This window comes from Sabethes cyaneus, chromosome 1 (assembly GCF_943734655.1).
Source record: "Sabethes cyaneus chromosome 1, idSabCyanKW18_F2, whole genome shotgun sequence".
NCBI classification, from domain to species: domain Eukaryota; kingdom Metazoa; phylum Arthropoda; class Insecta; order Diptera; family Culicidae; genus Sabethes; species Sabethes cyaneus.
The window spans coordinates 137,767,269-137,790,546 of NC_071353.1; the positions used below are offsets into that span (position 1 = coordinate 137,767,269).

General features: G+C 40.4%; 1 protein-coding gene across 1 annotated transcript in view; it reads right to left on the reverse strand.

The window, feature by feature from the left end:
• Positions 1-21,221, reverse strand: part of LOC128737209 (zinc finger protein 1) — a 96,557-nt gene extending 75,336 nt beyond the window's left edge. Inside the window, exon 1 of the mRNA XM_053831803.1 lies at positions 20,074-21,221. Coding sequence (XP_053687778.1) covers positions 20,074-20,152 — 79 coding nt within the window. The 5' untranslated portion in view covers positions 20,153-21,221. The remainder of the gene's footprint in view (positions 1-20,073) is intronic.
• Between the last annotated feature and the right edge of the window lie 2,057 nt (positions 21,222-23,278).

The following is a 23,278-nucleotide window of genomic DNA, read 5'->3' on the forward strand; positions in this document are numbered from 1 at the left end:
CTGGCGCTAGTATATATGGACTATATGCGTTATGCTAGCGCCAGAAGCTAGCTGTTGTGAGTTTAGTGGAGAATTTTATGCGCCTATAGCGACATCATCACTATAGTTTCCCAACTAATTTGACATAAGTTTTATCCAAGTGGGGACCTTTCGCTTGGATGTCTGTTCTCTGTGGTTAAACTCAAGTTTGGACCAATTCAGACTAGAATATATAAATTGGACTTAGAATTACACATGAAATAGGACTTATAATGAGACATGAAATTGAACTTAAAATAGGACATAATAAAGAACTTGAAATTTTACTAGTAACTAATAGTGAATTGGATGTAAAATTTGACTAGAAATTATACTTACAACTTTGCCAGAAATTGGAATTAAATCGGACTTATAATTGGACTTGAAATAGGATTTGAAATTGAATTTGATTTTTTTACATCGCCCAAGAAATCCGACTTTAAATTAGATTTCAAATTGAAATTGAAGTTTTACTTAAAATTTGATTTAAGACTGGAACTAGGAATGCATCTATTTTTGCAGAGTTTATCGAAAAAAAAAATTAGCTGCCGCATTAATTAGGTACACCTCTTATTTCAATTTCTACGAGTTCGAGGTGGTCGGATAATATCTGCAGCAGAGAAATACGCAGAGGTATTCTTGCCGGAAGTCGTGCTTACTACGGATTCTACAAGACCCTAAAATCTGGCAAGCTTCATCCCTGTACCAAATGTACCATGTACAAAGCGCAAATAAGACCGATAGTCTACGGGCACGAATCGTGGACAATGCTCGACGGAGACTGGCCACTTTTGGACGTCGTGTGCATAGGATCATCTTTGGTGGTGTATGTGAGTACGGTCTATGGAGGAAAAACATGAACCACAAGCTGACGCAGCTTTTCGGCCAACCCAGTATTCAGAAAGTTGCTGAGGCTGGAAGAGTACAATGGCCGGGACATGTGGTGAGAATGCCGGAAAACAATCCCGTAAAAATGATGTTTGCCTCGAATTCGGTTGGTACCAGGCGCAGAGGTACGCAGCGTGCTTGACGATTAGACCAAATGGAACAAGTCCTGGAAAGTGTGGGACATTCGAGAAATTGGAGGCGGACAGCCATGGATCGAGTTTGTTGTCGGAACATTGTTATGCAGGTGAAATCCTAATGGACATCGCATTAGGATAAGTAAAGTATTTTAGTTTCTCTAGCATTTACTATAAAGGTATCGATACAAATATCGTCGTTTTAGCATCGATACTGGCCGGTATCGGGACGCTCAGTATCGATCCAAAATATCGATGTATCGGCTCAAAAGTATCGATTTTTTCGATACAGATACAGTATCGCCCAATGCTAGTCAGATGATTACGTGGCCAGCACGGTAGGCTGCCGCCGGACGGACACGCGTCGAAGGAATGAAATCCCCTTTCTAAAATTAAAATCACTTCTACTTTGGGTAACGATTATGCCCTGCAAATACTGCATGTAAATAATATCGTCATTGGCTTGCGACGGCAAATCAGACGACCCATAAAATTCACGACAAGTCATCCCAGCTGCCGTGAATCCGTGTATGATGTTAATACCCTAACCAGCCGACCGACGGGATGGCACGGCACGGCACGGCACGGTGATGCAGTCGAGAATTACCCGCACCACGCTAGAATCACCTGTCTCTACGTCGCCGTCGTCGTCGTAGACTCCTGCCTCCTTCTGAAACCACTTGTCCCCTCCAACCAACCACACACACCCAGCATCCAATCAGTCCCACACGTCGTCGCCCCGACATCGTGTCGCCTCTCGGGACGATCAAAATATACCGTTTCAAGGTATAACCCTCCCAAATTAGACCCATCCTCCCGGTAACTTTCCTCAACCGAATTTTATTTCCTCTCATCACGACAAGGAGTTCTCCCTCTTAACAAAGCCAAAGAAGAAAGACGAAATAACCTTCCCTTTACAGCACAGCACAGCACAGGTTCGGTTCTCGACTCGACGGATGACGTAAGATGGGACACACAAAGTCTAAGAGTTACACCGACCCCGATAGTGGCAGAATCTGTCAGAAGTGGTACCGACCGACCGCATCGCAGCAGCCGTTCCGAACCTGGCTGGGGGAGAAATAAATGATTCTTCAATTTGCGTACACAATCTGCGGAAGCGAAGGGCGCCTGGCTGCCTGTCGGCGAGCAACCTGTGAGTCACTTCGGCGTCATCATTTCGATTCAGGTCAGGTCCTTTGCCTGCCTGGTGAGACAGCTTTTTTAACCTCAATCGAACGGAGAAAGAATTTGCTAAAAGGACAGGTTTACCCCGGAGGGAGGTAACGTAGAAAAGAAAGAGGTATTGTCCTAGGATAATTGACTGCTGCGCGAAGACTCGAAGAGAGAGAGAGAGCTGTCAGAGAAGGAAGAACTGACAGGAGGGGCCCACAAGAAGACAAGGAGTCGACAGGTCACTCAATGAATTGCAGGACAGGCAAAGAAAAAATTAAGTCAGGTACGGGCAACAGCTCACTGTCGCCCCCGGGAGAGGTTGTTTATTTTTTTCTGTGGTCAAATAATACCTTTTCACACCCTCTGAATGTGGGTCTGCCTGCCTAACGATTTCACTTTTGTGAGTGGAAGCAATTAGAGTTGGTCAAACCTTTTTTGCAATCGTCGTTCGTCGCTTACCGGGTTGACCCTCCGCCGCCAGTAGCGCCAGAGTGAGAGAAAGATACCAGAAAGGTTCACGTAATTAATTATCCTCAGCTTCAATCAGAGAGGATATTTGCCTCGGCAGAGCCAGAAAAAAGCCAGCCACATATGACGCTTTCGGTTGTTGTTGGTTCGGAACGGTGCTGTTGTTGGTGCGTTGGCAGGAGGAGTTAACCTCAGGAGAACCGGAGGTTAACATTTTGATTTTCTGCTCTATGCCTCAACGTTCCTAGTCGGGGTTCTCCGTGGGATGAGTAACCTGTGATTAATGCTTTGTTCATGAGAGTGCGAAATTGGTTTAATTAAATTTCGAGAGCCGTTCCGGCATCTACGGGAGCACACCTCTTTTGTTTTGGCTAGTGCGATCATCTGTCATCGGTTTAATTAAAAATTTACCACCGTGTTGTGCACCTTTTGCGGATCGGATGCTCACAGTAAACGTTCGAAATTTGTTTGCTGAACAAGCAGCTGCTTCATAAAGCATTTAACGGCTTATCGCCCTCTTCATAGTGCTGCTAATGTAAACAACGCGAACAGATTGGAAAGAAACAAAAGGGGTCTCACCTTTTCTGCACCTTCGACGATCGACGACGGGCAAACCTTTTGTGTTTACAAGGAGTTGAATTACCTTGAAATTGCTCACACTTGCATCAACCGACGAACGACGGAGCACCTTGCTTGCTTGCTTGCTTGCCATGTGTTTACGAATGGCGTCGAGTTTCTTCGTTAGCACCGGGCACCTCAACAACGGACGGAATGGATTGCAGCTGTCATGCGAATAACGTTTTGTGTCCAGATTGGAGCTACCGCAGGCAGCCAGGCTTCAGCGATAGGAAAAATGAGTTCCTTCACCCAAGACTCGCTCGCTCGTCCGTCCGCCTATTTTTTATCTGCACAGAATGAAAACGAAACCGAACTAATCAACAATATGGCAAACACTTATTAACTGTTAATTATTCCTCCCCTTCCCCCCATCGCCTCTGCACCTCTTCCATCAATTCAAGCATCATTCATACGATGTGTGCTCCTCGAATGCTTCATTATTTATTTATTCGGGAAATTACTTCAGACGTTTCGTTTCTTTCTTTGGCTGCTGCTGCTGCTGCTGCACTTTCAAGAAAGAATTGCATTCATAAACTCCAGCAGTCTCGTCTCCACTCACTCCTGGATGATTCCGAGAAGGAGCAAGTTTTCTCAAACATATGCATTGCACCGCGCCGCGCCGGCCGGTCGGGGCTTCCCCGTGAGAGGTGAGTTTTGAACGGTAAACCCGTAAACATCACGTCTTCGCGTCGAATTCAACCGGCCGGGGTGTAGACCACGGGCGGACGCGACGGGGCAGACAGCAGGTACCGCCGCCGAATCGGGCCAAGCCGGCCGGCCGGCACGGCGGTAGCGCGGGTAACATACGCGAAGAGCACTCGCAAGCGAAATACTATACATTTCCTAAATATTATTTTCCCTTTTTCATCGTTTTTCATCATAAGCATAATAACAACGGGCAACAGCGTCATAAACATAAACATGTTTGAACTTTTTTCTTTGTTTTGTTCTGTCTCTCGAGAGGCAGCCAGGCAGGCAGGCAGGATGCGTTCCTGCTGCAGAGCCGGCCTAAATGATGCCAGCCTAAATGCTGCTGCATGGCCGATATAGTTGGACGCGAAGAGGTGCGACGACGTTGATCGGCCGGCTGGCCGATCTGCAAGCTAGCTCCGCGAGTTCCCTCTGGATGATGGAGATTACCTACCATTTGATTGGGTCGTTTCTAGCAATTGACTGCAAAGGATCATGAAATCATATAACTTTTTGAAATTTTATTAAAACAAGTTTTTGGCAACAAATTACAACAAGGTTTGAAACAGATTTAAAATCTCCTTGCTCTTCTGCTTATCCAACCTTTACCCAATAAAGCAATAAACATAAACATAAACATATCCTTTGATTTTTAATTGTTTTCTAATTGAGTTTTGCTAATCAGACAATTTCTGCTAACTTTTGACATCTTCAATTGTCATGTGCATGAAATGTCTAACTGGAACAAATGCCACCTGCATAAAATGTCAAAATCGACGGCCATTGCCACTCATGGAAAGCTCATCTTGATTATTTTACATACATTTTACTCATCGGGGTAATTTAGAAAATTTACTAAAAATTATTAAATGTTTTTGTCACCTTAGTGCACCCAAAATAAACAAAGAGTGAGATTAATACCAATCGTGAATCCGCGACGCCATTTGTTTATAAAGTAAAAGCTGTAACCAAGGTAACACTCACGGATTATGCTGTGCGCTGTTACTTTCTAATAGCGAATAATTCATCAATTAACCTGGTTCAGGATAAGAGCAAATTCCCTAATTACCCTGGGTTTGTGCTAACTCAAACCCAAAATTATTAAACGATACATGCAGTCAGTTCGACTGATCGACCCGTAAACCATAATGCTAGACAATTTTAAATAAATTAATCGGGATTTCATACCGGTTAAAATGACAGTATTCATTTTATAGCGCAGATTGAAACTGTCTAGCATTACGGTTTACGAATAGATCCGGTCCCATGTCATCAATCCACTCTCACATATACTTTGACGGTACTCCCATCCTGATGGACCCCTCGATGCTTACTTAGCCCTAAACAACAATGAAGTCTTCCACCACGCACATATATAAAGATTTTTTGACATTAGCTGTGGCCCTCGCTCAAGCTGTTTGCAGTAGGAATAAGATCAACAACATCAAATTCCAAACTCCCGGATCCTCTTCTCCACTATTTGCTCCCCTCTCACTCCACCATAGACGAGCTCCAGCTGACGAAAACGCAAATTACTTCATTTGGGATCGCTGGTGATCGCGGACATCAACGCTCACTGGTAAGAAGATCCAGCAGCGCATTCAAGCGGGAAATCGAGCCTACTTAATCCTTCGCAAATTCTTGTTCAAATAGAAAAGCACAGAGTAAGCTTGCTCGATCGGCGGTTATTAAGTCATGCATACTTTGCCTGCATAACTAAGCGAAATACTGTTGTTTAATGAGTTCTTCTTCTTGTCTCTTGGTAACTTCCACTGATTTTTGGTGGTATTCTGCACATGCATTGGTTTGCGTTAGCTTCCTTCGCAGCAGAAAGCGCGTCCGATCAGTGAGAAACGATAGACGATAGACACAGAATGATAACGGAGCGGAGTTGGAACCCTTGTTTTATTGCAAACTTCCACGTAAAATTTTAGTCCGTCCCATTTTTCATCTTTACTGTTCCGTTACTTATGTAGCCGAACTTTTTCATCGATTGTTGCTCTGGGATATAGTGAGAGGTAAGTTTTAATAGTGCATACTTAGGAATCAATGGTTCTCCTTATTTAAGTCGAAGTGCAGAAGATTTTCCGATCGCTTGGTGCAAAAATGTTGAATATCGATTGTGAGGTCACTAAGTTATTAGTTTTCAAAATCTGACCACTCTTCGAGATAGATTTTTGGAAATTGGATTAACACTAAACCTAAACCTTGCCATAAAACATAGTCCTACGTCAAAATGTTCTTCGGCATTATGTTTTGAATCAGAACAGTACCGTCGGTCGGACGGCCACCTTAGCTACGGACATAAAATGGACGCTTCATTACCTGCTCCATTCAAAAATGTGCTTAGCTTTGTCGGTCCTTATCGCAGAGTATATTTTTTTCTAAATTTAACTCCATCGATGTGCTGCTGCTAATGTTTTGCCTGGTGCACCAGGAACTAACTGTACTGGAAATGGGATTCCGGCTTATCATCATCCGTGCGCGTTGCTTCCATGCGGAACGCAGACACCATACCTTGCTCGGCTTATCACCAAGCAAGCGCTTAGCGCTCTGTGATCGCGCGCGCATAGTGTTGACCGCACCCGTTGAGCAGCGGTTCTTGGAAATTGGGCCCGCTCTCAATCAGCCCTAATTGATCGAAATGGCGCACCGGCGAGCGGGCTCTGCTGGTGGACGCGGAGCGGGAAGATTTGCTCTGTCATGTCGGGTCGGAACAAAAACGAATGAACGAACGAACGAGTGCTCGAAGCAATAAAAAGTAGAATTTTATTACCGCGTCGCGTCGCGGTGTGCTCGACCGATCCAAGATGGCGTTTGTCACAATTTTTCCCTGTCACACGGCGTGATGATCAGTGGCAAACACCGCGAGATCAAAAGGTGTTCTGTATGGGTGCAAATAGCGAGTGCTTTGCCTAGCTGCTAAGTAAGTACCAGGTTGATCGATCGGAGATGAAAAATATTTCCGCCTGCTTTTTTTCGGTGTGCGTTCTTTTGATCACTGCTGGTACGACGTGTGCAATTCCTGCCACCGACAGCATCGGACAGCACAGAGCAGCAGCTAAGCAGTGGTAATTGCAACTCACCGATGAGCGATCGAATTTCCATCGCCATCGCCGTGACCGGCTGGCGGGATGACCGTCGCCGACGCCGTCGTCCAGGAGGCCCCGTTTCTGGCAGGTCTCGATGGCGTCAGTTTGTTGGCGCGTGATTAAATTGCAAGCTGTCGATCTGTCCGAGGTTGGAATGTGGGGATCTGCTTTTATTTTGCTCGCTTGCAAAAATCGGAAAGTTCAGCAGCGGTGTCAAACTTGCCGGAACGGGGACGGAAGTAGCGGAAATTTTCGCTAATGAACAAAATAATCCAGTTTTATTTACACAAACATTGCCTAGCGCTGCACTTATGACAAGATAAATATGAATCTAAAGCGGTACTTCGGTATAGCTAATTTTGATTCGAGCTGATCCTCCGAATTGCTCTGCGCCAAGCGCAGAAGAATCTTGCTAGGTTGGCCTCATTAGATACTAAGAAAAATAAGCAATAAAATTCCAACAAAGATCAATTTATTTGTTTCTTTTCAACGCAGAGGCTTTGGTGGGGGCTGAAAACAAAACAACCAATTTCCGGTTTCAACCTAAGGGTTTCAACTACGGAAGGACCAACGTTTTGAAAACAAAACAAAACGATCAAATGATTAGATTCTTTCTGATTATACTGACAACACTGCTACTATAGCTGTTATTTATTGAAATCAAACCTACAGTTTTGAAAAGCATGGTTTGCTATTCCTGTGCCACCCCGCAATTTCTAAACCCGCAAAACCCTGAACACCAACCAAAGCTATTCTTGAAAAGTAGGTTAAATTTTTGCGAAAAATCAGCGTTGCACAAAATTCAACTTATTCGAACTTATTTATAGCAAATTTGCTGCTATCCTGCTACCTGGGGCGGCTCTGGTGTCAACCTGGACACTTCTTTTTGTTAAATTGAACCCCCGAGACTCTTGACGGCGGCCGGCGGTGTCGAAACCAAAACGCGTTGGGCTAATTAATGATATTTTTGACAACGTCGTACTGTGCTGCAGCCTGCCTGCATGCGTGCGAATCTGGACGAACCAGGCTAAACAAATGAATTCCTCAGTACTTACTTTTGGTTAAAGATACAGTACTTGGATTGTATGCGGAAAGTGTGTGGGCATTCGTTTCTGGTAATTAATCCGTCATGCGTTGTAAAATTAGGACAGACCCAGGGCGCCAAGACGGCCGAAGATGTCCAAATTGATGGAAATATTGACCAACAACTGGTCGAACTTGGAATTTCAATTTCACACTGTTGATGGTGGTGAACAAACCGACGTCCCAAACGATGGAATAAACAACTAACAAAATACAGTCAGTCGTAGAAATTGAGTGCAGGCAAATGTCGTCGTGGTTGGGCCACCTTTCGGCTTTTGCAATACAAGTACAAGGCATGTTTTTGCAATACGTCGTACTGATTGCTAGAAAAGTAATGAATAACGTATAGGTAAAAAAAGGGAAATGGAACACTTTATTTTAGTGATAGCGACGCCCTCAGTGGTGTCATATGTTAACTTTTGACAGCAAAAGCCAACTTCCACCAAATCCTGTGGTCAAAATCAACTAGATTCCTGTACGCGACAAGGTTCCAGGTAGATTTAAGTTTGTTTTCACGGATAATTTCACGAAAAACACCATAAATTACACATACCACCACGGATAACACCATAAATTTGGAAGTAACGGGTGGCAACTAAAATTTTGGAATTTTTTCGCGGCCCTTATGCTCAACAACAAACGAGCTCAAAGAGAAATGAGAGTATGTATGTGTTTGCTCTCTCTCTCCCTCTCTCTCCTCTTTTTGTTACTATTTTTTGTTTTGTTTATGCTTGCCGAGTTTTGCTAAAAATGGCGTCAAAACAAGAAGCATTCCGCGAGTGCGTTGTACACTTCTACGAACTGCAACAGAAATCTCGGGAAAAAGATTACGGTACAACCTTTAAAAAGCGAATATGTTGCGGATTCGACTGTTTACCATATCCTACGATGTCCAAAAACTATTCGCAAGCAAGGTAGTGGAAGACCAGCCAAAATTATGGACGTAAAATGACATCGTTCTCTTTCTCGTTTCTTCAACAACAAGCCCTCTGGCTTGGCTATCAATTAAGATGCACCAGACGAATGTTTGAAGAAAATTTTGATCCCGTTTCTACAAAAACATCATGCAGATGGACAATACGTGTTTTGGCTGGATAGATCATCATCCCTTTACGCCAAAAAACTCAATCGTTCCTGAATACCCATTCGATCCCATTTGTACCCAAAAACCACGACCCGAAAAATCTGTCTCAGTGCCCACAATCGAAGATTTATTTGGGACTAGCTGACCCGACAAACTTCGTATTGCCACAAATTAACCTGTGTTGTACATAAATCATGAATCTCGGATGATCTTTGTCACTTCTCGAGTTTTGCAAGCCCCCCAGTGGGCGGCGCTTCCGACGGCGGGTCACCGGCAACACTCGCGACCGGCTCGTCCTGAATGATCTAGTGTTACTATAGATAGTTTTTGTGGTCTTGTTATTGATTAATGTTTTATGGAAGAGTCTCGAATTTCTCGAATTGGATTAGTTTTTGAGTTTCGCAAAAATTTCTGTTTTATTTGTAATGAGAGTCCATATCCCCCTACCACAGGGGTGAGAGGTCTCTAACTATCATAAAATTCAAGACTCAAAAATCTCCTACATGCTAAATTTGGTTCCATTTGCTTGATTAGTACTCAAATTATAAGGAAATTTGTATTTCATTTGTATAGGAGCCCACCCTCTTAAAAGGGAAAGGGGTCGTAATACACCACAGAAAAAAAATTCTGCCATCTAAAACTCTCACATGCCAAATTTGGTTCCATTTGCTTGATTAGTTCTAAAGTTATGAGCAAATTTGTATTTCGTTTGAATGGGAGCCCCCCCCCTCCTAAAAAGGTAAGAAGTCCTAATTCATCATGGGAAAAATGGTTGCCTCCAAAAACACCCACATGCCAAATATGGTTCCATTTGCTTGATTAGTTCTCGAATTATGAGGAAATTTGTATTTCATTTGTGTAGAAACCCCCCTCTTGAAGTGTGGAAGGATCCTAATTCACCGTAGAAAATATTTTTGCCTCCAAAAACCTCCACATGCCGAATTTGGTTCTATTTGCTTGATTAGTTCTCGAGTTATGGGGAAATTTGTATTTCATTTGTATTGGAGCCCCCCCTCCTAATGTGGGAAGAGGTCCTAATTCATCACAGAAAAAATTCTTGCCTCCAAAAACACCTACACGCCAAATTTGGTTCCAATTGCTGGATTAGTTCTCGAGTTATGAGGAAATTTGTATTTCGTTTGTATAGGACCCCCCCTCCTAAAGTGGGGAGGGGTCCCAATTCATCATTGAAAAAAAAATTGTCTCCAAAAACACACACATGCCAAATTTGGTTCAATTCGCTTGATTAGTTCTCGAGTTATGAGGAAATTTGTATTTCATTTGTACAGGAGCCCCTCCTCTTAAAGTGGGGAGGGGTCCTAATTCACCATAGAAAATTTTCTTGCTCTCGAAAACCTTCACATGCCAAATTTGGTTGCATTTGCTTGATTAGTTCTCGAGTTATGAGGAAATTTGTATGGAAGTCCCCCCTCTTACAGGGGAGAGGAGTTATAATTCCTCTTATAAAGAGGGGAGGGGTCTCAATTCACCATAGAATAAATTCTTGTCTCCAAAAAAAACACCCACATGCCAAATGTTGTTCTATTTGCTTGATTAGTTCTCGAGTTAGGAGGAAATTTGTATTTCATTTGTACAGGAGCCCCCCCTCTTAGAGTGAGGAGGGGTCGTAATTCACCGTAGAGAATTTTCTTGCCCTCGAAAACCTTCACATGCCAAAGTTGGTTCCATTTGCTTGATTAGTTCTCGAGTTATGAGGAAATTTGTATGGAAGCCCCCCCTCTTAAAGGGGAGAGGAGTTACAATTCCCCTTATAAAGAGGGAGGGGTCTCAATTTACCATAGAATAAATTCTTGTCACCGAAAACACCCACATGCCAAATTTGGTTCTATTTGCTTGATTAGTTCTCGAGTTATGAGGAAATTTGTATTTCATTTGTATAGGAGCCCCCCCTCCTAAAGTGGGGAGAGGTTCTTATTCATCATAGAAAACATTCTTGCCTCCAAAAACACCTACATGCCAAATTTGGTTCCATTTGCTGGATTAGCTCTCGAATAATAAGGAAATTTGTATTTCGTTTGTATAGGAGCCCCCCCCCCCTCTTAAAGTGGGGAGGGGTCCCAATTCATCCTAGAAAAAAATTTTGTCTTCAAAAACACACACATGCCAAATTTGGTTCCATTTGCTTGATTAGTTCTCGAGTTATGAGGAAATTTGTATTTCATTTGTACAGGAGCCCCCCCTCTTAAAGTGAGGAGGGGTCCTAATTCAACATAGAAAATTTTCTTGCCCTCGAAAACCTTCACATGCCAAATTTGGTTCCATTTGCTTGATTAGTTCTCGAGTTATGAGGAAATTTGTATGGAAACCCCCCCTCTTAAAGGGGAGAGGAGTTATAATTCCCCTTATAAAGAGGGGAGGGGTCTCAAATTACCCTAGAATAAATTCTTGTCACCGAAAACACCCACATGCCAAATTTGGTTCTATTTGCTTGATTAGTTCTCGAGTTATGCAGAAATTTGTGTTTCATTTGTATGGGAGCCCCCCCTCTTAGTGGGGGGAGGGGTCTCTAACCATCACTAAAACCTTTCCTGGCCCCAAAAACCTCTACATGCAAATTTTCACGCCGATTGGTTCAGTAGTTTTTGATTCTATAAGGAACACAGAACAGACAGACAGACAGAAATCCTTCTTTATAGGTATAGATTTTGAGTTCCTTGGTGTACAAAAATAACTGGAGAGCCACGAATTGCAAACAGTTGATTGGTAGAATCAAGAGATGCATTCGCAAAGTTGACATGACGGCCGTACAACGCTTCTGTTTTGACGTCAAACGAAAGCTTCGCCGAACAGCCGATTACGGACCATTTTCAGATGTACACTAATTTTTTATCAACAATGGATAATGTACCTTTAATTTCGGTACAGATCTTCTTCGTGTATCTTTGTCTTTTTTTGACAGCTTAAGAAGAAAATTCCAAAATTTTAGTTGCCACCCGTTATGCAAAAGGGAGTACCTTAATGCCCTTCATTAAGTCCCGCAATATTTCATTTAGAACTTGGTCAGATCCAATCAGTTGGCATTACAGCAAGGACGTGTTACAATGGCACTACGACAATAATGGAGTTCAGTACTAAAAGAGAACTAAAATACTACTAAAACTACCCAGTTCTATCCAAAAGAGAAGTATTGGGTGATAATGAAGCGAAAGTTGAAGATGAAGGAAGCAGTCAGATGAAGTTTGAATGTAATTACTTTCGAAAAGGCACAGTGGTGTATTATTTAAAATTCCCAGCACTTTTACTCTAAAAAAATTATGTTAATGAACAGTTTATGTTGCTGCATTATTTCTCCACTTCCACTTTATTGCCTCTTCAATGAGAAGATTTTTCGTTTGTTTCTTATTCTCGTTTTCGCACTCTTTAAAAAAACTTTAAAACTCAAAAAAAAAAGTTCCATATGACACGATCGCCAGGCCACCATAGTTTCATGTGTTTCGCTTGCTCCACATGCTGGATCCTCCTTTTTTGCATTCTTGAGATTCATAGTTTCGGGACGAGCATAAATTGAAATCGTCACGTTAGTGTAAACAATCACCAACTTCGCTGGAAGGCCATTCAAAAGCTTCCATTCGAAAAAAGGAAACATGTTGGGACGAGTTTGTAATGGCGGTAAGAGCAATTCAGTTCCATTTATTTGAACCTGTGCTGGGCGAGAACAGTTTCAAACACTTGCTGGCTGTGGATTTCCCTCACTAACAGGCTAGGATTTTCAAAAAGCCTACCAGAATTGACACATTCAATATAAGGCTCCTTCCACAGGAAGTGTGCCCGAGAAAAAGTTCAAACTATTCTCAGTTTCTACTGCTCTTTACTTTTACGGTGGTCCAAACAAGCAAAAAGTAGAACAATTTCGTAACGACTTATGCTTACATTTCGGCAGTGTACAACATTTGGAACATTTTGTTCCTGCAAATGTCTTCAACAATGTGCAGGGGTCAAAAGTTAGCCTGGGCTTACGTTTCTTCATAGGGCATAGAGACATGGTTTCTTTGGCAAAGTTGTAGAAAATATGAAAACAAGCAACTTTACTGAAGAAATGGAACTTTTATCTCCATCGGGTGTAGAGTTATAGACTGCCTACTGCTCTAATATAAGGTGCAGAGGGGTTGTATTGAGAAGCGACAGCCCTGCATTTACCCCCGGAAGTATTCTTTATCCCTTTCCGACTGGCACTTTTTTTTAAATTTTGCGGAAAATTGTTACTGCGAAATAACTACTACTCCTAGAACGTATTTAACTATAGTAATACGAAGTGCAACGATTCAGCTAACGTTGCCCAACTTTTACACATTGTAGGTTGCATGAACGATTCTAGGTAGAATTTTCACCTCAAAAGCTTTCACCTACACGATTGTATAGGTTGGCCGTGTACATTACTACTGAACTGCTGACATTGTTTGTCTTTCTCAGTTTTGTACCCTTCAAAAACATTCATTCATTAATTGCAGGACTGATCAGCCAATTTTCTTGATTGATATTTTAGATCTCTAAGTTTAGTTTTTTTAAATTGCCTGCTTTTTAAAATCAACTAAAACCTTGAAACTAATTAAAAGTTGGGAGCAATGTTTACGTTTGCGTTGTCGGCAGTTTAAAATGAATGAATGATTTACGTTTGATTGCATTCACTATACAGAATGAATGAATGCAGAGAACAACACGAACGTGAGGGTAAGGGATTCGCTCGAACGTTGGTTTCAGGTTGGCAATGCTATCTGTAGTAGTATGTAGTAGTAGTAGTATCTGTAGTAGAAACAGAAAAGAATAAGCAGTATATTGCATCAATTCAGGTGTATTGCATTAATTTAATATGAGCTTTGAAATCTCATCTCAGAAACCGTATACAAGTTTATGGTACTTCACAAAAAATAAAACTTAAATATGCGATAACCCTAGAAAAGAAAGCTTCTATAAAATTTTCATCTTCGGCAAAAATGTGTTTTAGGTGCATTGATAATTACCTAGAATGATGTACTCTCGTAAAATGCAACTGACAAAAATTAAGCAGGAAAAACTATACCCCTAAGCTCTTGACACTTGAAACATTAGGGCGTGTACCAAATACCTTTCCATTTAGTTAATATTGCAGCTTTGCGTAAAACCACAGCCGGGGAAAGTCACATTAGCGTCTCTGAGCTTTCCACCTGTAATTGTCTGTAACAGAAAATGGACCCACAGGCTGACAAATAGATTTAAAAGTACAGTAATGTTCCGGTTTTGTCAGCTCCCGATTTTGTCTACCCCCGATTTTATCAGCTTTTTATCCCGATTTGGTCAGCCTATAAATTTTGCTTAACTTTTGTGCTTTTAAACATGATTTATGATACTTTTCAGCCTGGTTGAAACTATTCTGATTCTCTGGGAAGAGTTTTTAATAAAATGATGCCTTCTTGCAAGAAATTCAGGATCAAAATTAGGGTATTTTTATAGTAAAAGTTCTATAGTTCCTAAACAAGCAAAGATAGAGGTATACTATATTCAGGAAAGTTGTGTATTTTTACTATTTGTACAACTTTGTAAAACAGGAAAAAGTCATTCAACAACTACAGAAACAGCTAAACTAGAAAAACTGATTTTAACGATTTTTCATTTACGAGAAATAGCATTTTTCTATCTTTGGTGAAGAGATAGAAGATTACTGTCTTCAGCAAAATTACTTGTAATAATATGCTGTAAAACTTTGCAGAACACATCAATGTGTTATATTGAAACTGAAGAAAAATAAATTGCACTTTATTGCACTTTTAATTTTAAGTAACTCTTCCGAAGGTTCCATAAACCTAAAGCCAAGTTTTCCCGCTCAAAGCAAATGCGCACCAAAAAAGGTTCTGGACCAGTGTGCTGTGCCCGGTTCATTGAGCTTTCGGTTGACCAATTGAGGGTTAAAATTTAATTTTTAGTAGAAGTTTTCGATATTGCAAGGTCTTGGATCCTGAATTTTGAAAAATTTTCGAAAATTTTTTTCCCGATTTTGTCAGTTTCCCCCTTTTTGTCAGCCCAAAATTCAACATGGGGCTGACAAAATCGGAACATTACTGTATCCTTATGAGTAGCTTGCATATTATTTTCCAGATATCTTAAAATAATGGTTTTGTTATGAAAACTACGCGACTGCAATTGAAATTCCTTAACATTGCCTAACAGTTTCAGAATGAAATTAACTTTTCATATGTAATTTCCTGGCTTTTCCAGATTTTCCAGCTAATCGATTTTCTGAATAAGATGCGATCCACAATCTTTGATGTCGTTGGATCATATCGAGCACATAGTGCCGAGCGAAGCTTAATTTATTTGTGATGGAATGGAAATCTGAAAATTTTGTGTAGGATTAAGATTGATAGGATTGACGCAACTTTTGGGTCGATATAAGGGGAAAGTCGCCGAGAATATTTTGCTATGAACCATCTAAGAAACGATGTCTTAAGCCGCTCACCTCGTTGATCACAATTGCGGTACATTCATTGCACACTGTGGCACCTTTTTGGTATCCAAACTTTAAAATATTGGGATCTGGCAGCTCGGCCCATTTTTTACATTTATAAACTGAACAAATGAGCACATGTTTGACGTGATCGGCACCTTGCCTTCGGCACAATAAGGCACACATTGAAAAAATTGGCACGAATGATTGAAAAAGTCGCATAATTTTAACAATTTTAAATTGTCACACCTTTCCCGTCGATTTGTCGAAATTTGAATTGCATAAAGGTGGCTGAAATATGTACACAGTAAAACACTTCATTCAGCAGTTTTGTTGTAATAAAACTATCATATAATAAATTCAGAAAAAAGAGCAACTCCTTTTCGGTAATGCAGTAAACTGAAGTGCTGCAATTTTCACGTAAAAAGATACTAAATCGCAAAAGCCATAAGGAACACATAAAAGATTTCATTGTTGTTTTTATTTACGTTTGCAAACATGTTCACCTGTAGAGTGTTTTCAGTTTCAGTTTCAGCATACAGGCTAACTGTACGTTGAAAATATAATGATGAAATAAACTCAAGTTCGTTTTTTTACGCAAAGCACAAATAAAACGCGTAAATACCGCGTAAAAAGTGGAAAAAAGTCTTTCACAATATTAAATTTGATATTTTGATTGCAAATATTACTACTAGCAGTTTATTTAGCAGCTGAGAGTAGACTCCAACTGTGTAATCTTTAATTGAAATTCGTCACGCGACTATGAACTAATGAAGCTTGAAATTCTACTAAAGTAGTTTTGATTAATCTCAAACATTGCTTACGTCTGGATCAATAAAACGGATTTCAATTCATCTTGACGATCGCGTTTATCGCTTCATTTATGTGCCTTGGATAATAGTACTTTAAAACTGGACAATGATTCCACCACATGTCAACGAGTTTCCTAATTAGTCAAATACCTGACAACAAACTGTCGATCGCAAACGAAACAAGCGCTCGCTTTAAGGGTTCAGTTCTGAAAACAGACTTATTTACTGTTGTTGGGGTCTGAAACGAGTGCCAGAAAAAAATATATTTAGCTTCATTTATTTGCTGCGAATTAAAGCAAAAGTTTCAGAGGTAACGATTTCCTTTTTGACACGTTTTTGGCAACAGAAAATAGTTCAATTCTAAATATACCATAAAATGTCGGTCATTTTTAGCGTGCATGTTCTTAATGACAAGAAGGATTACGATTGTATTAGGGTTTATTTCTAATTCCCGTCGTAGTAAGCAAAGCCATTCTAATTTTCATCATTTGTTGGATGGATTTAATGAATGCTTCAAAAGTTCTTGTGCTGATTTAACTAAAACACACTGACCTTCCGATCCGTGAGCTTTGAAATCACTGAAAAGCGATTATTAAAGCATATTATTGAAATTACGTAACTGACTTTATTTCTTAAATTCGTCGTACCGTTTTAAAATCCGTCTATCAAAATTTTTCATTGTCCGAACTAGAAATCACAACAATGTTTACGAAGCTAACGCGCATGTATTTGTGTAGGACGGCATGACAAACGTTATTCTGCAAAATTTCTGCAGGTCAGGCAAGTTTTCCTGGCTGTAGAATAACGACAATGCCTTGCATGAGTTATTTTCATTTATGAATGACGGAAATTAAAACGATTAGCCGTCATTTTCTTCTTCGTCGCACGAAAAAACATAGGAAATATGGCTGGTAAGACTTCTTTAATGATAAAAAGCATTAAAATAGATCTCAGCTTACTTTGATTGATCGCGTATGATAGACAACAAACTAAAATATTGGGGAATAACTAGTTTTGCATTGTGTGTCATAAAAATGCTGATAATTTTAATACTTTGTGTTGAATAGGACGGGAATAGGCAATTACGACGAAGCAGCAACATATCCTAGATGCCCTTAAATTAAATGAAAAGAAAACTTATCCAATTTAATTCTACTATCTATATTTTATTCTTGACAGATACGTATTTCGCCTACGACTTACAGGCTTCCTCAGTGTCTGTTTTCGAACTAAATCATAGGCGAAATACGCATCTGTCAAGAATAGAATGTACCTCCATAGTAGACTTAAATTGGAAAAGTTTTCTTTTTATTTAATTTCCAGATCATTGGAATATCAAGCGTAATCCTCGGCATTTGTACGCACTAGAACCACAGTTTGCTGGAAAAAGTGGGCGCATTGAAAAACTTCTAGTGTTCCAGTTCAAATCGAGTAAAATCTAAGGTTGTGCTACCGGAATCAACGTGAGTTTCTAATAAATGGTCATTTTAAGCCGCTAGACCAGCGTTTCCCAAATGGAGGTTCGCCAAAACTTTAGTTCGCTGCAGAATAGTATAGGGAATTTCGTCAGGGGGTTCGTGGACCAAAAAAAAAAAGGTTGGAAACCGCTGCTCTGAACTTTAAAACACTTTGCGTTGTTTAGGGGAGATGCATTAGCCTTCGCCTCCTCCTCAATCTTTCGCCCCCCCCCCAGGTAAGGGTTGCTTTTATTATATATCTCAACCTTTAGGCATTGTAAAAAATGTATATCTCCTTTCAAAACATTAAATCTATTTTCATTTTACATCAATTGCGTAGAATTTTGTAATTTATTTATGTTGAAATTTTGAAGTTTAAAATGCCGCCACTATTTTCATACTAAACAACACTATTTTCTTCGGATGTACTGAGATTATTTTGAAATGCTTTGAAATAGTATAAATTAATGCTATTTATGATACGTTTCATCTGTGATATTTTTTTAAATAGCGCAAAAAACATTTTGAAGTGCTAATAATGGTGAATTTTAGAGAGATTTAATTGTGTTTAAAAGGGGGCGAAAAATAGCACACAAAAATTCATTCGTTTTGGAGTTTCGTCCTCGTGTTTAAATCATAGTAAAACATTAGTGGCTGCCTATAATTAGTTGGATTTTATGTTTTATCGCCTATTTTATTGGTTAGTAATGCAAATGCAAGTAAATATGCAAAATAACTAAATTTCTGCGAGTGATAATTTCACAAAATCATATAGGTAATTCCACTACAAATGACCCAGGAAATATGCAACCTGATGCTGTGCCTGTGATAACGACAAGCCCTGGAAATGTATGGAAGCAATTGCGTTGCAAAAATCGAATGATATCGGGAAAAAATAAAAGGCGAGTTTGATTCATTCATATTAAGATCCACAAATCCTCAATTAAATTTGAATATTTCTATGTAAAAACGGCTCACAATCTTTCCGCATGGGGGCGAAAATTAGTACATACGGGGAACCAAAATTGAATATAGGGGGCGAAGATTAAATCATTTTTGAAGATTTTAAATGTCCAATTCCAATAATAAAACGTAGTTGATAATGATAAAAATCATAAATTCTTGTAGAGAAAACGTTCATTGACCATAATTGTTAAGAGAAATTTAAAAGAATCCAAACTAAGCTAGCTAAACTCTGAAAGTTAATTGGAAATTAGGTTCTAGGGAGCGAAATATAATACATTTACCCTATGACCCAACGTTCCGGTGCAATCATTGGCAGCACTGGTTCGATTATTCGCGATTAATCCAAGTAGGCCGATTACCTTTTATTTTTATTTCACTTTTGAACTTCTGTCAATGTTTGTTTCGACTATACACAAGTTACACGAACAATATTTTTGATGGTTTCAGAACCTAGCTTGTACAAAAATTGTTACCATTTCAGTGTAAAAGCTAAAAGTTTGCAGTGAAACCTGTTGATGTAGATCACACGTTTGAATTTGAAGTAAAATTTTCTTACTAAGGTAATCTTCAAGCTTGATTTAAAATCTTTTCAGATTGCTTTTCATAAGAAAAAACTAGTTCAGTATTCAGTTGCGGCAAGTGCGTAGTTTTAGGCAGAGATTTATAGTGTATGATTGTGGCACTAGTTATAAAAATCTAAAATCAGCTGTAAAGTCTATACAAACGCACGTTTTGCTGAATTAAAATATCAAGCCTTTGTTCCGTTTTCAGGCAGGTACCGGGGCAGGGTTGAACGACTTTTCTATTATACTTTTTTTTAACAAGCGATGATAAGAACAATTATTCTTTATTTGAAGCTGAGTTCGGTAGAGTGCGATGACACCAGCAAAGTAAATTCAAGTACCTAATCATAATCATTTTTATTTCCGAAAAACGCAGAAAAAATCTTTTTTTTATGCACTAATCACGTTACTATTTCGTGAGCTTCAACATTATGGATTTCTTGAAGCCAAAATTTTCTTCCAGAGATAATCAACCTTTAAGGTACGGCTCAATGGAACCCAGGTATCCTAACTAACCACAACAAACAACAATCGAACAAACAAACAAACAAGAAAACAATTGAAAGTTGTGCAATAATAAATACGTACACTGCAGGGCGAACTTCGCCGACGACGGCATGATACAGTCCTCTTGTCCAAAGCGGGGCGGCACCAGGCAAGACAACATTTGGAATCACTTGTGTTTGGGCGGGGGTTGATGCCCTTACCGCTCCTCGCTGCTTGCTTGCTGACTGGCCCTGGTGATACACTTCTTCTTTTTCTTCCTGTTACGCACAGAATTAAACGGGAACAACCGAAAAAAAAAAACAGAACAGTAACAATTCTTCTCACAAGCTAGTCACCAAGAGACGTGGATTATTTCGTGGCAGCAATAATACACAGAAAAAAATGAACTATCTAGGTACTTGCTAAAACAAGCAAACCGAACTTTTTTTCTAAATCACCGTACTATTTTCAACAACAAATCATACTATCACGCGAACGCAATTGTGTCAATTTTTCTCTACGTTGATGACGATGGTGATGAAACGGACAACGGTAACCATCCACAATGATCTCGGTGCAGGAGTGCAACACTGCCGGATGATTCCATTTTGTGGTAAACTTATTCTTGTTTTTTTTGTTTCACTCAGCAGTCACTGGATATTCCACAAGTAACGCACCGCTTTCGTTTGCTGATTGGTTGGTTGCTGTCTCTGTTTTGCGCGTTTTCCGGATGGTTCATAGGAACGGAACACTGATAGAGAGGTACGCGATCACCGGACGACACTTGAAAACCTCACTCCGCGAGGATCACCTTCTTTTTTTTCGTTGTATGGTTTACGGCTTTTGTCATTAGACGGTAAATTTTCGTTGTCAACTCGATTTGAATGTGGCAGATTGCATCCGCATTTGAATGCGACTTTCTTCTTTCTAATACAAACTCAGAACTTCTCACTAGTCAGGATCTATCTTAACACTTTCCGTATTCCTTTGTTCCGTGACCACCAACAAGCAAGGTGCGATTCTTTGTTGGACCGGCCAATGTTTCCTGCACCAATCACGAATAATGTACTGTACCTTGACTGCACTGCTTGCTGTACAACAATGAAGCAACACACCCGCGGTGTGTCGGCGCGTTTCGTCAACTCGACAACCGGAAACGGATTAACCGCGCGATATATTCACCTACTGTCGGAGACCGTGGTAGTGTTCTCCGCTACCTTGGGGGGATTCACGGGTCCGTGTCGTTTTTCTATGTATAATCAAATCACTCTCGGAACACTCTACACCTCTAACAATTGCCTGTGTACATCTCGTAGAGCACCCATAATCTCGTGTTTACGCTGCGACGTTTCGGTCGCTACTAAATTGTATGTACTATAAGGTACAACACACCGCATCAACGCCAGCGGCAGGCGTATATCTCACACGATGAAACGGCCGACGACCATCAGCAGAATCGTCCTCTCTCTCCTGCTGCGCTTCGCTTCCTCATGCCGTCGTAAAACACGTTTCAGACAAGATTGTGTAGAGTCCATCTACCGTTCGTTCGTTTGGTTGCGTCGTTCTCCCTCAGTGCATGAGCTTGTGTTTGTGCCGAACTGCGTTTGCTGTCGAAGTACCGGTGTGCCGTGCAGCAGCACCCTCATCTTTTGCAATCCTGCCTGACTGAGAATAATACACGGGCCAAAGGAAAAACAAGTAATTTACCAGATGATGCTTTGCTGTAGTAAGCTGAGTCCGTATTGTACAATACACAATAAATCTGATCTGCGAGGTTCATTACTTGAACGACAGTCACTCAACGATACTCACGTTACCATTCACTGGTGCGCAGGGGAAAGTTCATTCGGCGCTCACTATCAAGTCGGCTTTGCGTTTGCATTCAACAAACCCTTCTACGTTTACTATATTCCGCCGTGCTGTGTGTAATGGTAGATGAACTTTCATTCAACATTTCCGCTTCGTTGTGTGCCCCGTATTTCAGTGTTGACTGATACCGCGGCGGAGTGAAGATGTTTACATACTTTTGCGTGCACCGCTGCTTGCTGCTGCTGCTGCTGCTGTAGTATAAGAAGAAAAGGAAGGTGGAGTTTCTTCTCCTTGTGTGGGTTTTCTTCTCCGCTTTTGCCGTGTACGTACACGGACCGTATCGGTACACACCGAAGGAGAAGTTGCGCATTACGTTGTGCACACCGGTCGAAGAAGATGTCCACCGAAATCTTTCGATCCGCTGCTGAGCCGGTGTGTGATGGGAAGGCATGGTGCTTGGTCTCCTCCGGTGGTGTGTGCGATTAGGTGCGATACGAGAAAGAAGAAAGCATTCTTTCACTTTGATTACCGCTTGTATCACACACTGCACGAAGGGGTGATAACCTCTTATTCTGGAGTTGGTTTCGGGATCACGTGTTCAGTTACAAAGCTTTCCAAGTGAAAGCTCCCAAGGAAAGTTGCAGCATAGAAAGCTTATGTATGCTTTCGTTGTAAAAGGAATATGAAAATGCCTTGATTGATTTAGATCAACATGAATGCGACATCGAAACTAATCAGCAATAATTTATGTACAAAGTACAATGTAGGGTATGGGAGAGTATTTTCAGCAGGTTTCTAAATTCAGCCTATTTGCCTTTTCTTTCGCCAATAAAAATACTTTGCCGACATACAATTTTGATATGTTATAACTATTTTCTCAAGACTGTAAGTAATCTACTATTTTTTATTCAAAGAACGTCAAAACCACCTGTTCTTCCACTAGAAGTAGTCCATAGGCCGAAAAATAGATGCCATCGCTTAATGGCTGAAAATACCCTCACGTGCCCTATAGTGTAATTATTATAACTATTATTAACAATAAAACCTTTATTGTTCGAAAAATTCTATAACCGCATACTTTGAACACACTGAGGGCACTATTTTTTTGTTATTTAAAGTATTATGCGGAAACTGACTAAGCTTATTTTTGGAAGCAAAATAATTTGTGTTGCCAAAAACGGATACTTTTGTTGCCAAAATCGAACCATGCCAAAATTGAACCATGCCAAATTTGAAATCCCACTGTATACATAATGGATTTGCTTTTTACCTTTATACAGCTGATGTTAATAAATTTGAGAAAGATCGAAGTAAGCCGCGATCATGTACAAACATCAAAAAGGTTCATGTCAGGGGAGGCAGGGCAAGTTGTGACTCATTTTCTAGTTCTAATTTTAGTTTCAAGCCTAATTCCAGCTCAAGTCCATACTCAGTTCTCATATCATGCCCAATTTCAAGTCTAGTTTCAATTCAAGTCCAATTCCAAAGACTATTTCAT